Source organism: Spermophilus citellus (assembly GCF_964194105.1).
Source record: "Spermophilus citellus genome assembly, chromosome: 17".
In the NCBI taxonomy this organism is placed as follows: domain Eukaryota; kingdom Metazoa; phylum Chordata; class Mammalia; order Rodentia; family Sciuridae; genus Spermophilus; species Spermophilus citellus.
In genome coordinates, this window is record NC_138199.1 from 49,539,372 (window position 1) to 49,557,449 (window position 18,078).

Consider the following 18,078-nt stretch of genomic DNA (forward strand, 5'->3'; position numbering starts at 1 on the left):
TGACAACCACCCAAGGAGAGAAATGTAATAAGTCCCATTGTACTGATGTGGGAAGGTCAAAAAGATTGAATAACTTTTCCCAAAAGACAGACACATAGTGGGGGAGCTAGGATTGGAAACCTGATCATTTGAATACATTGTCCATGCTTCTAATGACAGTGCTCTCCTGCTTGTTATTATATTCCCATTAATTTTACATGAGGAAACTTGACTCAGAGGTCAGGTGAATTGTTTGAGGTCCCAGCTGGCAAAGAAGCAGAGCTGGAACTAGAACTCAGATCTGGTCCCAGCTCCTGTTTGGTTCCCAGGAAGTGCCGCCTGATTCAGTGGAGTAAGCTAAGAGGCAAGAGAGCAAAGGTGTGGGGACCCCTGTCTCCCACCCATAAAAAGAGCTGGGGACAGACCTTGTATTCTATCTACTACTCCTCCCACTCCATGAAAGATATCTGGCTTGCCCCCAAAGCCTTAGTGAGTCAGGCCCCAGGCGATGGGTGTGGTGCTGCCCAGCGTTTCCTTCCTTTGCCTGAGGTGGTGCCAAAGGAATAAGCTGCTAGAGAGAAGCTCAGAGTCCAAGGGGCCACCTGAGAATTGGGCCAGTTATTAAGTGGAGGGTTGGGGGTGGCAGTGGAAAGACCTAGTGTCAGTCTTGCCCTGGCAATTCTGTTCAGCGGGTGGAGATCTAACCCTTGGATGGGGGGGGGGCGGGGGGGCGAGGTCCCAAGAGGGCTTAATAATGGTGGGAAAGAAGCTGGGGGGCAGCCAAAGTATTTGCTCCATTGTTGGTGAGCTGGAAGGCCTTTAAGAAAATTCACTTCAATAAGCTTGCATTTCCACCTCCAGGATGTGATGAAATAAGATCGGAGTTGAGAAACAGTAATGACCAATAATATCTTAAATTTCCACATCACAATTTACAGTTTATAAAACACTTTCATAAACCTCAGCTCATTTGATCCTCAGAACAGTCAAGGGGCGACAACGCGGCTATTACTAATTATCTCTATAGTTTTCTGAACGTGGCTCAGAATTTAGGCTACAAGTGTAGGATGCCCAGATCTAAAGTGACAAGAGCCCTGACCCACCGCTTTGTAAAGAGCCCTGCTCCTCTAAGCCAGGCCTTGAACGCTCTGGAGGAGCCCGCTCGAGTTGCTGACGCTATGTAGCAGCTAGAGGGCGCCAAGGCTCCACCTGCTTCTTGGTGTTAGGACCCAGCAGAAGCCGGGCTGCCGACCCGTAGAAAGACTATTTGATCGGCTCCGCCGGCGCCCCTCCTCCTTCCCCGCCCACCCGTCTATCTTCACGCATTGCAGCCAATTGGTGACCTCCACATCCTTATACGTCATCATTACACGCCCGGTTATCTCCCAAGCCACCCCGGTGAGCTCCGGGTTGCAGTTGTCTTCGGAATTGCCTGGTCAAAAGAATCTCTTTAGCGAGGCGTTAACCTTGCGAATTCCTATTCTCCTGACCACTAGGAATGGAGCCAAGGTCTCAGCGTCGCTATTCTTTCCTAGAAGGCGGTTGCTGGGTTCTAAGGAATTTCCCTCTCCGCAGCCCTGAGCTGGCAATTCTGGAGGTGACTTCTGGGGCCTAGTGAGAGGCGGTCGCATGCAGCTCCTATGAGGCCCCTGCCGCCGGTCGGCGATGTCCGCCTGGAGTTGTCGCCTCCGCCGCCGGTGCCGTTACCGGCTGTGAGCGGGTCTGTGGTCGGCTCGTCCGGGCGTCTCATGGCCGCTAGCAAATCTCTGGTGCCCGACCGGCTGCGCCTGCCGCTCTGCTTCCTTGGTGTCTTTGTCTGCTATTTCTACTACGGGATCCTGCAGGAAAAGATGTGAGCGGACCCCCGGGGAGGGAACGCAGACATTCCCCCTCATCCAGTTCCCTCTGCCCAGCCTGCGTCCCAGTTCTCATTTTCTGGCCCTGGGCTTTCCTCTTGTTCTTCCGCCTGGCTCTGGCCCTCCTAGTATTCCGCTACGTTTGTATCCCCAGTTGAGCCACCCGCTAATTCCAAAACACCGGAGTTGGCCTCTGGATTTTCGGTACCTGGTTAATTTTCTTCCTTTAGTGTTTTTGCTCTTGCTGGTTTCAAGAACCTGGAACTGCTGGGCGTGGTGGTGCACGCCTGTAAGCCCAGCGGCTGGGGAGGCTAAGGCTGGAAAATCCCAAGTTCAAAGCCAGTCTCAGCAACTTAGCGAGACCCTGTCTCAAAATAAAATAACAACAACAATAACAAAAAACCTGGAACTTTACCCCAGAGCAGGTTTCCTTGACCTGAACCAGCTGCTCTTTGAAACTCCCAGATGCTTGCACCCAGCCTGTTCTTTTGCTCTCGGCTTTGCTGTCTAGTGCAAATACTTCTGCCTGGGGTACTTCGTTTCACTGTCACATTTTACTTGTGTCCTTTATCTCTGTCCTTTATGGATATTATTTCCTTCGACTGTGGGATACACAGGCTGAGATGCCTATGTCCCTTTTGTAAATGAGCCCGGTGATCCTTACAGACACTCTCTCCCTACATCCAAAGAGGAAAGGTAACTCCAAAGCCTTCAGTGGCTCTGGACACACTAGATGAAATTGAGTGAAATATACTAATTTCCCCCCTTTTTTTTCTCATGCATTTTATTTTTAGAACAAGAGGAAAATATGGGGAGGGAGCCAAACAGGAGACGTTCACCTTTGCCTTAACCCTGGTCTTCATCCAGTGTGTGATCAATGCTGTGTTTGCCAAGATCTGTGAGTACCTAAATAGTAAATTGTTGAGTGTCCCCCACCTCCAGCCACCCTGGACATTCACCTTAAAGTTTTACTTTTTCAAACTCCACCCACTTTAGTAATCACACAACCTCTCTGCAGTCTGTAAAACTAATAATTTTGAAATGAGATTAAATATTATTTCCTTACATTAGCCCAACTGTTGAGTTAGAAATATGCAGAAAGTGGATCTTTTGTGTTCTAAATCCCTATTGAGAATACTTAAAACTTTTTTTCCTTTGGCCCTTTGACTTTCCTTTGTGTGTCATCTTCAAACATGTTTTGAACTTTTTTTGTTTCCAGGAGACTAGCAGCAGGGTTAAGTCCTCTCTTGAATGGAATGAGACCCCCATCTCCACCCAACATGTCATCTTGTGTTAGCTTAGGTGGAATTGGGGAGTTGAATGATTTTCAGCAATTCCTCAGTCTAAGAAGATAGAAATAGTTTGGCGAATTCCTTTCATGCAGCTTCAACTTTTGCTTAGTGGTCCATCCTAGCCCCACCAGGTTTCTCTTGTATGTTTTTTTTTTCTTCTTCTTCTCCCAGTGATCCAGTTTTTTGACACTGCCAGGGTGGATCGTACTCGGAGCTGGCTCTATGCTGCCTGTTCTTTGTCCTATTTGGGTGCTATGGTCTCCAGCAACTCAGCACTACAGTTTGTCAACTACCCAACTCAGGTGAAACTTCAGGGTGGGATGAGTGTTGGCTCAGAATTGTTTGAAAAGGACTGAGGGGGCTTCTGTCATGTCTGTGACTTAAATAAAAAGAAACAGCCCTGGGAAATAGTATTTGAGAAATTCAGAGTATAAAACCTGGAGCTAGGGTATAGTGGTGGGTTGGGCCATGACAGGGCTGCTTTCTGAGGCTAATGTGCCCCATGTAGGCCTTTTGCTTACTTAATGTGACATGCAGTATGGTTCCTGGCATGTCACAAATGCTCAGAAATTATTTGCTGAATTTAATTTCAGGTCCTTGGTAAATCCTGCAAGCCAATCCCAGGTAAGCAGAAGAAGATGGTCTCCATCTTCTGTCCTCACTTTTCCTCTGCCAGAGAGATCTATGTCTCTCTGGATTTCATCATAGCTTTCTCCAAAGAGTTTCCTTCAGTCCTTCTCCCTGCCCATCTAGGCATCTTTGCCATTTCCTGTGGTGTGTATTGGCTGGTAAACCTCAGTGCAAGCTGGAGACTAGCCTAGTCAGCTTCACGTGGTCACTCATTTTGGTGTCCATGTGTTTACATTATTATTACATATCCTAATATTCTAAGTCCCATTTTGCTCATCAGTTTCTTTTTCTCAACCCCTCGTCTTTCCCCACTGTTTCCCACTCATGCTGCATTTCTTCCTGTAACTTTCACCTTTGTCCTCTACCTTTTCCCTGCCTTATACTCTACTCAAGCTTGTTGCTCAATCATCTTTATCTAGGTGCCAGCTTGACACCCCTCCTCTCGCTTTCTTTAGGACTTCTTTCTCAGACATTCTTTTCTTCCTGAGTCTTTTCTTGGCTCCTGGGAGGAGGGTAACCGGGGTAATTGATGCCTGTGAGTACCTGAATTTTCCACTCTGTTTTTTTTCCCTGTAGTCATGCTCCTTGGGGTGACCCTCTTGAAGAAGAAGTACCCATTGGCCAAGTACCTGTGTGTGTTACTAATTGTGGCTGGAGTGGCTCTTTTCATGTACAAACCCAAGAAAGTAGTTGGGATGGAAGAACACACAATTGGCTATGGAGAATTACTCCTGGTATGCAGTCCTGGGGAGGGCAGACTTTTCTGGCAAAGTTAACCAGAGGACAGCCCTGGTTAACTTTGGAGACAGAAGGCTAGTTATCTTAAGAAAGGTTGTGGTACTCCTTGCCCTTTTTTTGGGCTCTGCTACAGGGCTCTGCTGAACCCATGATGGGAAGCCTGAAATATTTAACTACAGCTTCTGGGGAACAGATAACTCTGAGGTTTGTGTCTAGATCATAATGTGAGGTCATGGAGACTTGAGAAAAAAGGAATAATGTAGCTCTTACTGTGAACTTCTAAGCAGTGTGGAGGCCAGGGTTAAAAATAATACACTGGGAGCTATTGCTTATATGTTAGGGACCATTCCAAATCTTTTTCATATTAATTGATTTTTACAACAATCTCCTAACACAGGTAATATTTTACAGATAGTGAAACCGAGGCTTGTTGTCCATGCTATTTAAATGGTGGAGTCAGGATTCCAAACCAGGCAGTCTGACCACAGAATCCATTATTTGGAGCACTGTACTTCAAGCTAGGGAACTAACCTGATGGGATTAGATTTCTCCAGCTTTAATGAAAGCTCTACTCTATTATAGTTCCATTCTACATCTCAGTTAGGCTGTCAATTCAGTGCCTGGGGGACGGACATCATCTCTGCCCACCTTCTACGCAGGACCAAATGACATCAGGTCTCTGTCCTGGGGTAGTGGCTTTTTGAGGAGCCCTGAGGATAGGAATCCTGTGTCCTGAATTAGGGAGAGGACTTGGTGGTTGCATTGCAGGTTGCTCCCTTTCTTTCCCAGCTATTGTCTCTGACCCTGGATGGACTGACAGGTGTTTCCCAGGACCACATGCGGGCTCATTACCAAACAGGCTCCAACCACATGATGTTGAACATCAACCTTTGGTCGACATTGCTGCTAGGAGCTGGTAAGGAGCAGTTCTGCTATTCTTTCCATGTATCACCAGAGGGCAGACTGCACTTATCCAGTTGATCCTGTCTCTGCTGCCAGTTGCTTACTTTGTGCAGACCAATGCTTGGTTCCAAGATGCCCTTCTGTCTAAACCCTGAGAAACCTTCCTGGAATGACCTGCACTAGCGGGATTTGCTTACTACCTGTCACAAATGCAACAGGGGTCTCTCTCTGCGTCAGATATCACGGGAAGACACACATTGTAAAACACATGGAAGTGGGGCTGGGGATGTGGCTCAAGCGGTAGCGCGCTCGCCTGGCATGCCTGCGGCCCGGGTTCGGATCCTCAGCACCACATACAGACAAAGATGTTGTGTCTGCCAAATACTAAAAAATAAATATTAAAATTCTCTCTCTCACTCTCTCTCACTCTTAAAAAATTAAAAAAATAAATGAATAAATAAAACACATGGAAGTACCTGGGAACTTTCCCTCTTAGAGGCAAACAAGATATTGGAATAGTGTTCATAGGAAACAAACAGGTATACACTGAATGCAATTCAAATGTGAGTGCATTTTTCTCCCCTGGTACTGGGGATTGAACCCCAGGGGTACTCAACCACTGGACTATATCCCCAGCCCTTTTTATATTTTGAAACAGGGTCTCACTGAGTTTCCCTGGCTGGCTCCAAACATACAATCCTCCTGCCCGAGTCTCCCTAAAGCCTGGGATTATAGGCATCTGCCACTTTCCCTGGCTTATATTTTGCTTTGAAATGATTGTTTACTAATTTTTCAAATCTGGGCACCTGTAGAAAGTATTTTTTGTGTAGCACATCAGGTTAGTGGAGGAGGCTAGAGGTGGCTGGAGGTGACTAATGCAAGGAGCTTCCTTGAGTGAGAGGTATATGGGTCACTTTCTCTCTCCACAGCACCCAAGGATCTTTGCTGCCTCCAGTCACTGGAGTGGAAGTAACTCCTTAACTTTCAAGCCTTTCTCACCAAATCAAGTCCTTAGTTAGTTTTTCTAATCAGAAAACAAAACAAAAACATAAGAAAGATGCGTGACAGGCAATATAAAGGCACTCCATATAGTTTTCCATACTCATCCTCCTTCATAGTACTGGAGCAGACCATGCATAGGTGTGTGTGCCACATAAGATGTGCCATTTATCTTTTACTGTTTCTTCTTAGGAATCCTGTTCACTGGGGAGCTCTGGGAGTTCTTGAGCTTTGCTGAAAGGTACCCAATCATCATCTATAATATCCTGCTCTTTGGCCTGACCAGTGCCTTGGGTCAGGTGAGTTCTTGAGAGGGGATATCTTGGCTTCCTTGTGGAAGGGCTGGTTCCTTAGGAAAGACTGGCCTGGCTGGGATAAGAAATGTCAAGATTAGCCCTGATGTCTGTTACTTTAGACCTAATGGTAAGATACCCAAGAATCAACCTGAGCCACCTTTCTCTCATTCTCTAGAGCTTCATTTTCATGACAGTTGTGTATTTTGGTCCCCTGACCTGCTCAATCATCACGACAACTCGGAAGTTCTTCACTATTTTGGCCTCTGTGATCCTCTTTGCCAACCCCATTAGCCCCATGCAGTGGGTAGGCACTGTGCTTGTGTTCTTGGGTAAGTTCCATCCAAAGAAGACACCTCTCTTGGCTACACAGAGGGGCGATGACAGAGCTCTTTATGTTTTTTCCCCTAAAATATAGTTATGTATTTGAAAATTTAGCTGTTTTAGAGAAAACTTTCTCAAAAGAGAAAAGGAAGCATTATTTCTCATGTATTCTTCTTAATGTGCTTTTCTTCAGTGGTCTCCTTCCACTGACTTGATTTACCCAGATCCTGAGCAAGACAAAATTATGCTATTCCCTACTAACTTGTGATGACATAGATGAACTGAGAAAACTATCTTAGACATTCTGACTCAACTTTCTTTCAGACTTGCTATACGTACACACACACACACAAATATGCATATGTGAACATGCATGCGTGCACACACATATATTTGTCATTAACCAGTATCTTGGTCATTTTGTTTGTTTGTTTGTTTGGTGCTATTCTGTTGTCTCTGAGAAAGTTATGTAGAACCAGTGTTCTGAAATTCAGTTTATTTAAAGTCCCCATTTGGAGAACCAAGACTAACTCCCCAAAATCATTGGTAGGTTTTGTGTCTCCCCATGAAGCTAAGTCCATTTTCTCCTTTCCATAGGTCTTGGTCTTGATGCCAAGTTTGGGAAGGGAACAAAGAAGACAACCCACTAGGAAGAGAGAGACTACCTCCACTCCAAGAATACTTAAGTTATTATCTCCAACAGTGACATCTCCTGGGAAAATGGACTTAGTAGTGATAAGGAACTGGGTTCCAGATTTTGTTGTTGTTTTTTTTGTTTTGTTTTGTTTTTAATCAAAGGAAGCAAAATCACATACTCTAAAAAAAGCTCTTGGATTTTCATAAGATGAGTGGGCAGTTTCTGTTCTTGATCAACTGGGACATAGTCTAGTACAATTAAAGAGAGAAGGAAGAGGCAGGGGTCTGCTCGCATCCCACTCTGCCCCTGGCTGCTCTCTTAGGTGTGGGTGGCATGGTTGGCCAAGTGATTCCCCAAGAGTCTGAGCATGATAAGGTGGAACCTTGAGAGATTGTATGATTGTATGGCTGTGCCAGCAGTCTCTGTTCCTACGGGCGAAGCTCTAAATATGCTATGACAGGTGGCTGTCTGTTACAACTACAGATGTAGGCATCACTTCTTAAGTTTGGGTGGGCAAGCATGTCATGAAAAACCAAAGGTATGTTCTCTCCTTATGAAGTACCTCAAGGTTAGGGTTAAATGAACCCAGATTCCCAGAATTTGCTAGTTTTTCTCTTTTCCCCACTGCTTCTCTCAGCCAAAGCATGACAGAGAGACCCCATGCATGTATCATAAACAGCTTTGGAAAGTCTGTGAATGTACTTTTCCTATTCCCTCCCTCCATCTCTCCGTCTGTTCTCAGTCCACCTGGTCCCCTCCAGGGAGGCTGGATTAATCCCTCCTATTCCCTTGCCCCCCTTCAGCTGCAAAAGCATTGCAGTCCTCTGCCATCCTGGCTGTGCCAAGGTGTCACCATGCCAGCTTCTGCCTGTTGAAAGGGATGCTGGCGGAAGGCATGGTGGCTGAGTCCTGGCACAGAACCGCTGTAGAGTTTTCTGGGTGGTAATGGGGGGAGAAGGCGGAGCATGGAGCAGAGCCACCTGCCCACTGCTGCCTTCAGAGTTGGAAATCACAATCCTCCAAGGACCAAACTTTACACATGAAAGTGCATTTCCACCAGCTGCAACTTTCCCTCCATCTGTTCAACAGCCCCAGCCCCTTGGCTCTCCAGATGGGAGCGCGCGGCCTCCTTCCTGAGCACTGCCTTGGCACCCCCCTCCCCCTGACTTTCAAGCCCTGCCTCACTTGCACTCATCTTGCTCCCTAGGGGCCAGGGTGTCACTGCAGCCCTGCCTCCACAGTGGCTCCTTCCCCCATTTTTAACTCCTCCTTGAGAAGTTTTAAGTACATCTGGCTGAACTAACTTCCTTTTTCCACCCTTTCCCCTCTGTTTTTTCATCCTGAAGGTTTCATCATTTGGCTTCTTGCCTGCTAGACTGATAGTTCTTCCAGTGTCTTCTGCAGATTAGTTAGATGGTTAGATTGGGTTACAGGGTCAGGGCTGACAAGCAAGCATCATCCAAGCCTGCTGTTTAAAAAAGAGACATCTTCCCAGCTATCAGACTTGGCCCTTCCACCTCTTCCCTCTGCCATTCCCAACTAGCTGTCTCAAAAATGCCTGATACTAATCACCAAGAGCAAGACGGGGTGACAGCAGCTCAGCATCCTGGAGAGATGGCTCACAGGGTAAGCCTGTTCTACCAGTGGTGGCTGGTCCTGTTCTAATGTGTTCACTCAATCTCTTGTCCATTCATCCAACATTTATTTCCTTCTGGATGCCACCCACTGTGAGCATGCTGGGAGTTCAGTTAAGTAGAACTAGTACTTACCCTCTAGGGGGCTCACAGTCTAATTGGGAGATTGGAAAACCGAATCACTGCTTCTCAGAAATGCAGGGATAACAACGAAGGAAGGTGTCCAGGCAAGGTGAGGCTTGACTGGAAAGTGTAGGAAGATGAAAGTAGCAGATGGAGCTTGGCAGCATTGCCAAGCAGGAAAAGGGTTTTCAACTGCCTGACTGCTCCCCCTTTTACCCCTCTGGTCAGTTCCAGTGAGAACACATGGCAGGACAATAGCTTTCATTACTCAACGTGAAGATAATCTGAAAATGTTTTGTAAGCTGCCAGCTTATCCCGGGTGACATACTTACCTGTAGCATCACAGGGACGGAGAGTGCCAGATTTGACTAAAATCGGTACCACTGTTCACTTGTAACATTAGGGCTGATAAATGTGAAATACCAGACAAGTTCAAACAGAAGCGTTGTTGATCACTAACCCTGGGCGGCCTGATGCCTCAGGTTTCTAAAGATCAAAGGACTTTCATCTGCAGTTAATTCTCAGCTATGTGCAGAAGGGAGGGAACCAGCATGCAAATTTCTCCAAGCCCTGTGTTTTCAGTTTGGGGCACGTTGTACTTATTTCTATTTTGGTCAAAGCATCAGGTCCACCTCCTTTGCTGTTCTTGCACAGGCTCATGATATAGTGATTTTTCATTTCCTGTATACCTCAGTCTACAGCAAGGGGAGGGACCCACAAATGTAATTTGGGGTACCATCCTAGGATAAGCTATTCTGGAAGTAAACATTAAAAGAAATAAAAATCACATTGTTTTATAAAGGACTTCAATTGGCAGGAATTAAACATTAACTGGATAATCAATGGGATGGGTATTTAGGAATAAATGATGTGTTTTTCCACTGCTCTATAATACTCTTGTAAAGAGGACTGAGCAAACTTCTGCATTTTTTAGAGATGGAAGACCCTAAAAGAATATAAGGTGACTAGCAGTAGGTTCCTGGGTATGTCCCTGAGTTGTGTCCTCCAAGGAAGGAAAATAAAGCTCTTCAGAAGCCCTATAGCCTCCACTGTCTGGCTCCACTTGTCAGGGAACAGTTTGCACATTTATGAGTGGAGCTGGTCATTTTCCCCAGATGCCCTGGCAGAGAAATTGTCCCAGGTCTCTGCGGGATCATTCAGCCCTTCCCATCAAAAACCTACCAGCTGTCTTTAGGAACAGTAATCTCATATATTTATAGAGCTCCTGTTTTCCCAAAGCTCTTTAGTACGTGACATTTTATCCTTAGAACACTCCTGGGGGAGAGGTTAGGCCAGAAGCAGGTCTCTCCATATTTGGAGTAGGAATCCTGAAACCCACCCAAGTGTATCACCTGAAGGTGGCAGGACTCCATGGGAGGGTGGGAATCAGAAGTGAGCCTCCTGTCTGACTTCCCACCACTGGGGGTCAGGGAGCTCTTTAACCCTCATCTAAGCCAGTGGATCCCAGCTGTTTGGGTTCTCTGGAAATTCCCAGTTGAAATTCCAAATAATTTGGTGGTCTGATACAGGCATGCTGGCATTTTCTTTTTTCTTTTTTTTTTTTTAAAGAATTTTAATATATATATATATATTTTTTTTTAGTTTTCGGCGGACACAACATCTTTGTTTGTATGTGGTGCTGAGGATCGAACCCGGGCCGCACGCATGCCAGGCGAGCGCGCTACCGCTTGAGCCACATCCCCAGCCCCTGGCATTTTATTTTTTCAAGGACAGTTTTTAAAAGTTAATTACCATTGTAGGTTAGAAAAGGACATTTTAACTAAAAAAAAAAAAAATTTGGAAAGGCTTTCTGCCTTCCAAGGTAATTATAATTAGAAACTATATTGCTATTGTAAATTGCAAGTTAAATGCAGAAAATATTACTCTGATAATATATTGTAGGGTATATTGTTATGATTATTTGCCTGATACAACTTGGGGTTTGGCAGCTATGTTCCATGGCACAATGCAAAGGAACTACAATATCAGATAAATGTGGAGAACGATAGAAGCAGACTGTGATGAGATTTTTCATGACTTAGAACATTCTGAGAACCCAAAAACATCCCCTGGCATTGGCTCCTGCTGCTTTCCCTCTGTGGGGCCACGAGGAGAGTAGGCTGTAGAGGCTCCAAGGGCTTTCCAGGAAGGGTTGCAAGGAGACCTGGGCAGCCCTACCAGATATATATCCCCAGCATGCTCACAGTGATCAGACTGTGGCTTTGATCACTCAGTCGAGGGTCCAGACTGTATTCTAAAGGGTAGCCATCTACTGGTGAAAGCCAGTTTCTGACAGGCAGTCCTCAGACTGGGAGCCAGTGGGCTGGGCCTGCCATTGGCATGAAGGATGGGAATGGGAACTGAGAAGGACTTGAATTGAAGAGTGATTCATATAGTACCTTCCGCTTAGCTGAGGCACGAGCCCACAAGGGCTGTTGGGTTTTCTGTCCCAATACGCCTGACTCCCTGTAATTTCTGGGAGCAGTAAAAAAAAGAATTGGTTCAAGGCATTTACCGAGGGGGAGGGACAGTGCTATTTCTGGTTTTGTCACAGTGTTCTGGGGTCCAGAGCGAATAGAGGAGCACCGTGGTTTAGCTTCAATTTGGACCAGATGCTGTTTGCTCCTATTCAGGACCCCAAACTGCCCTAGAGGGAATGTGTTACTCCTATGTAAAGGCTGGGAACTCCCTGAAATTTTATTAAATTGGGTGTGTGGATGTGCGCTCACACACACACAAGCACACGTGAGAGAAGAGAGGAGATATGTCAAGCTGGTAGGTTCACTTTTTTTTTTTTTTAATAAAAGGAATCTACAGTTCTCTTCAGATTAACAAGGGGGTTAGTACATAGGCTCCACCATACTCATTGGACTCCATTAATTAAAGGTGATTTCCCAAATAGAATTGTAAATATGAAAAGCCATCACCTGCATCTCTGCTTGCATGGAGGACTAGGGTTGAGGATACAGAAATACCTGAGGAGAGCAACCCATCCAGCTTCATTTCTAGTTTTCACCTGGCATCATCCACACACTATCTAGGGCTAACAGATTTAACAAATAAAAATACAGGATGCTTGGCTAAATTTGAATTTCAGATAAACAACACATACTTTTTTGGTTTAAGTATATCCCCAGATTCAAATTTAACTGGCATTCTGTATTTTATCTGGCAACATTATCAGTAGCATTAGTCATTATCACGAATGTTCTCATGGTCTCCTCTCTTCCTAGGAAGGCACTTTCACATACATCACAACTTGAAGTTCTGTGTGCAAGGCTTTCAGGTGCTTTTGTTCTGGGCCCAAAATTTTATAATTCCTCTCATGGACCAGGGGAGGTGCAGGTTCAGACTCGGTCAGCAGGGGGCACCATTCTCTAAAAATAGATTCCCAAGAGAGTTCCAGGGGCTTCAGGAAGGGGAAGGGGGGACACCTGAGAGTAGAAGGTTCTATTTGCTGCTCCTGTCTTTCCTCTGGAGCTCACTTCTCACCCTGCCATCCTGCCAAAGCTATTTTTGTGAATCAAGAATCTGATCCTGTCACTCCACTCCTCACAGGGTTCCACCGTTACCTTCTTAATGCAGCATAAAATAAGCCCTTCAGGATCCTACTGGAGTCTCTTTTCCCAGCATCATCAACTCCTGCTACTTCCAGCTTGCTTATCCCATCCACCTCACACTCCCGGCACCCCCATTCACCAGCAACTATTTGTAGTTTCCCTGTATGCTATTTACTGTCATGCCTTTGTGCCTGAAATTTCCTCTTAGAATTCCTTTTCCAATTGTTCCTTCTAGTGACTGTTCATTCAACACATTTCACCATTATGCATTCAGATGGATCACATGACAGGCACCACACTCTGCATTGCAGGTACAATGAAGCAGGCCACTGACTGGAGCCTTGATTACAATTCACATTGAGGGTGATGGGAAGAGGGACAATAAACAAACAAATAAACAAGGCAGTTAGTTCAAGGGTTAACTAACATGTTTTACTCAAATAGAGTTGACTGTTCATACCTAGGGCCTCTGATGGCTTTCATGTTGAAGGTTCTAAGTCCCAACACCCACAAAATCATTGCTGAGAACATGCAGGAGTGAAGCAGTTAGGTTTAAGTCAGTAGGGAAGGGAGTGGGCAGTGGGTGAAGGGGAGTATGACCTGTGATAAATTGAGAGTGCCTGTCCCACCTACAATGTGCAGTGACTTTTCACTTCCTGATTGAGGCCAAATTTGTTATTTTAAGAAAAGCTGGGGCTTGGGATGTGGCTCAAGTGGTATTGTGCTTGCCTGGCATGCGTGAGGCACTGGGGTTTGATTCTCAGCACCACGTAAAAATAAAATAAAGATATTGTGTTCACCTAAAAAACTAAAAAAAAAAAATAAACATTAAAAAAAAGAAAAGAAAAGCTGGAAATCCTGATTTTTCATGAACTCTCCCATTTTTTGGAATTCTTTGCCAGATTAAACATATAAGCAGGTCAGATTTGGCCCAGGGCCACCAGTTTGCCACCTTCCATACTGCACCACTTGTATCATTGCTTTTTTTGTTTTAAAGAAGTTTTTAGTTGTAGTTGAACACAATACCTTTATTTTATTTATTTATTTTTATGTGTGCTGAGGATCGAACCCAGGACCTCACATGTGCTAGGCGAGTGCTCTACCACTGAGCTACAATCCCAGCCCGCCTTTTATCATATTAGTGCTCATAGATGTTTTTAATCCCAAGACTATATATTTGTATCTTTAACCCCTAATGCAGTGTGACGGGCTCATCTAAGAGTTTGATAAATGTTGGTGGAAGGGAGAAAAGAAGGAGAGAGGGAGGAGACAAAGTGGGAACAACAGTTTATTGATGGAAGTTCTTATTGCCATTGCTCTGGGCAGAGGACAGATGGAACAAGAAAGCCTGATTCTGAATTTATTGCTGAGTGTGAGTGTGTGCATACAAGTGTGAGTTCCCATGTTAACAGGTGTGACAGCTGGAAAATGTGTCCAAGACCCATCAGCTCCTTTTCCTGTGGGCTCTCAAGCTACTCCTTCTTGTTCTTGGAGGATGAGGGGGAGGAGAAGAATGCAGGTCTCATGGTGGACTTATTGGCTTCCTTCCAGGACTGGCTGCCCCTGGCACAGAGATCAGAAAGAGCTTAGATAGGCTTTTGGCACCAACTGATGCATCCTCAGGGGAAGGTGTCTGGCAGCTGCTGCCACCCACTGCCTACCCACCCGAGTGCCCACTGCATAGCAAGCAGTCATGCAGATCAGAGTTAAAAGGCTTTCTCTTCTCACTTGTCCAAAACGGGATCATCAAAATGATCCTTTACCCTGCGTTGGGGGAGGACACTTATGAGCAATCAAAACTCCCAAGTAAAAGAGAAGGATGGGGGTGGCTTACACTCCTTGTTGTAGCCCCCAGAAGCAAAGCAGGCACTTACCCCTGAGTAGTCTGCTACTTTCCATGAAAGGTATGCTGTCCTTTTTATCCAGCAAGGATGCTGCCTCACGCCCACACGGAGCAACCCATATGAGTTCTCCCCCTCCCAGTGAATAAGGACATATCTTTGAAAAGTAGACACATGAGCTTCAGAAGGTATATTTTCTCTGAGAAGTAACTAGATCATTCAAGAATCAGAGCCTCCATCTTGGCCCCGAAATCTCCTGGGAGGCTTGGAAGTGGCAATTTTCTGAATGGGACAGAACAGAGGGTATTGGGGCCATCTCAGTGGGTTGGAGTCACTTTCTAGATTGGTCTATGGAAATTTCTGTCCCATGCTTCTCTCTCTGAAGAGAGGTACCTTGAAAGCCAAAACCACCCCGGTATCCACATTTCCTATGCTCCCTACCCAGCATTAGGCCAGCCAGAAGCTTGAAGTAGGACTTCCCAGGAAGCAATCCCTCCTGCAGGCAGTGCTAACTTGGCCCAGACTCCAAGCTCTAGATCAGGTTTCTGTCCCAGAGTGACCAACTGAGACAGGAGCACCCAGGGGACTGTGGTCCCGAGCTGTGTGTGGTCTTGGGGAAAAGGGAATAAGGGAAGGGAGGGCAGAGACAGTGGGGCAAGGATCCTGAATTGTTTAGGCTTTTGCTCAGGGAAAGGACAGAATCAAAAGTGAATTGAGTCATTTGGACAATACCTATTTTTCCTAAATTTCCAGAGGCAGGAATGCTGACCCAGTGTCTTGAATCTGGAAGTGAGAAGATTCCTTAATACCTTCCTGGCTCTTTTCTAATCCACATATTAGAATTTCTAGTAAAGCATCTCCCTGGGGTTGCCACCTGATTCTAAGCCCCTTTCTTCCCAATTTGCCCCACTTGGATTAAAGGGAAAAGGCACACTCCCTCTTTCTCCTTTCCCTCTGCACAAGCTACCTATGATCCCCTTCCATTCCTGCTGTTTCCTTCCTTCCCTTTCACAGCCCTCCTTTCCTCTGGTCCTTCTCTGTCTTTCCCCTCTCTCCACACTTTCTTGCTCTCCATTTCTGTGGTTCTGACAGTGAATCCTTTCCTTGGCACAGGCCCTCAACTGCTCACCAGCCCCGCTGGATATCTCTCCTTATTTCTGTAGATTCTTCCAATTATTTCTCTGGCCTCTTTGGGAGCCTTCCCCTCTGGCCACAGCAGCCTCCTGTGATGATCCAGAACTAATTTCCATTAGGGGGTGGGAGTGGGAAACCAGTTTGAATAAACTGGAAGCTGTTTGGCAGTCTGCTCTGCTCTGCTCCGAGGGCCTTACCAGAGTTAGGTGAATCTTAGGGAAGATGACACCATTGCATAGACTATTAAGAGCTACAGGATCTAGTTTTAATGAATGGAGGATCAAAGGCATTTTAGAGTTAGCCAGTCCTTAAAAACAAGGGTCAATGATGGGGAGGATCCGAGGCTCTTACCACAGAAAACAAAGCTGTGACTCAAAGCCATCATCAAGATGTTTCCTTGCTCATCCACGTTCCTGAGTTTAATGTTGTTGGCTTGGGAATTAACTTTGAGGCTTTCCAATGTAGATAAAAATAGAGCTCATAAATGCCATCAGAGGCACTTCTGATAAGGTGGCCTTTTAAGGGAAGACTGGCTCCCAGCAGAGGGTCTGAGTCAAGAAGCCTTTTGGAGGAGTGTTTGGGGCTCTTACAAGCTGCTGACCAGCCTGTGGCTGGCCAAACAATGGATGGATGCAGGAAGAGGAAGCTAAATGGAGGCTTTTATGGCTGAAATTCCAGGAACAAAGTTCTTGAAAGGAATGTTTATTTCACTGATTCATTTATTCATTCCACATGCATTTATCTGAATACCTTTATGTGCTAGGAATGCTATTTGATGCTGGAATCATGATAGAGAAAAAGGAGATCCCTGCTCCCAAGGAGCTTACTGCTATTTGAGGAACAGAGGGTGGGACTAGAGCAACTGCAGTGCAGGTGAGATACAGGGAGGAGAAGCAAGGCAAGAACTAGCTCAGGGTTTTGGGACATCTGACAGCTTCCTAAAGGAATAGCAGGAGGAGTTGAAACCTAAAAGATCAGCAAACTATTACAGGGGAGAGGTGGGATGAGGGCAGGGAAAGATGTAAAGAAGACTGTTCTGAAGACAGGGACTGTCCTTCTTTCACCAGGAACACCTTGACTTCCCTTTGGGAAATTCTGTCCTCTCTGTTCTCAGTACTGTGGTTTGGCTCCCAGGAGAGAAATACTGTGTGGCTTTGCCCAGTGCTGCTAACCCATCTCAGATGGCCCTCCCACTTGCTCTCCACACTCCAGTCTCAACTAATTTTCATATAATTTCTCAAAAATGCCATGCCCTCTCTGGCCTTAGGATCATTTTCTGAACTGTTTTTTCTTTCCCATTCGCCTTCTCCATCCCTTTTGTCTACTAACCTTCCATCCATGCCTCTAACCTTTGCCCAAGTCTTCTCTGCCATTCAAAGCAAAGTTCTGTTACATATTCATTCAGTAAGAATGTGCGGAAAACCTTCTGCCTATGTGTCAGCTGCTTTGTGCTGGGTGCCAGGACATAATGCAGAGCAAAACAGACATGTCCCTGCCCCCATGGAGCTGACAATTTTGTAGGGGAAACTAGTTATAAACAAGGAATACACAAAACAATTACAGATTGTTGTTTGTGTTGTAAAGGAAGTAAACAGAGTTCCATGACAGAAAATAACAGGTCTTTATTTTAGAGTAGTGGGGGGTGGTTAGAGAAGGCTCTCTGAGGATGTAACAATTAAGCTGACACCCGAAAGAAGAGGCAGAAGCAGCCACATGAAGATGGAGGAGAATAAGGGCAGAAGGAACAGTAATATCAAATGCCTGTGGAGGCAAAGGGCTTGCCTTTTGCAAGGAACGGACAGATAGCCAGCATGGCTGGAGCAAGGACAAGAAACAAAGCAACATGATATGATTGAACATGAGGCCAAGCTCCTGTAGTTAGTGATACAAAGTTTGGATTTTATTCTTGGTACAATGGACATTCAAAAGATTTTAGATGGGCAGCAGCGTGATCTGACTTCAGTTTAGTCAGATTGTCCTGGTTACTAAGTGAAGGATGGATTAAAGTATACAAAAAGGATTAGGGAGATTAGTTAGGACCCTTTTTCTATGGGCAGCTAGAATTTGAATGGGTCAAGAAAGATGGAAAGAAGTGGCTAGATTCAAAAGATACTTTTTTTTTTTTTTTTTGGTAT

The 18,078-nt window shown here is 45.5% G+C and overlaps 1 protein-coding gene across 4 annotated transcripts; it reads left to right on the forward strand.

Annotated features, from left to right (window-relative positions):
- The first annotated feature begins 1,536 nt into the window (after window positions 1-1,536).
- Window positions 1,537-8,342, forward strand: SLC35B1 (solute carrier family 35 member B1). Of its 4 annotated transcripts, none has more exons than XM_081272321.1 (9): window positions 1,542-1,831; window positions 2,630-2,733; window positions 3,299-3,429; window positions 3,721-3,751; window positions 4,334-4,491; window positions 5,285-5,411; window positions 6,590-6,696; window positions 6,869-7,022; window positions 7,612-8,342. In XM_081272321.1, the coding sequence occupies exons 1-9, from the start codon at window positions 1,620-1,622 to the stop codon at window positions 7,662-7,664; spliced, it is 1,077 nt and encodes a 358-aa protein (XP_081128447.1). In that variant the 5' UTR covers window positions 1,542-1,619; the 3' UTR covers window positions 7,665-8,342. The 4 variants fall into 4 exon arrangements, with proteins under 4 accessions (XP_081128448.1, XP_081128447.1, XP_081128450.1 ...); XM_081272324.1 differs by having other exon boundaries at window positions 1,796-1,831; window positions 3,324-3,429; XM_081272323.1 differs by lacking the exon at window positions 1,542-1,831 and having other exon boundaries at window positions 2,636-2,733; window positions 3,324-3,429.
- Window positions 8,343-18,078: the final 9,736 nt, after the last annotated feature.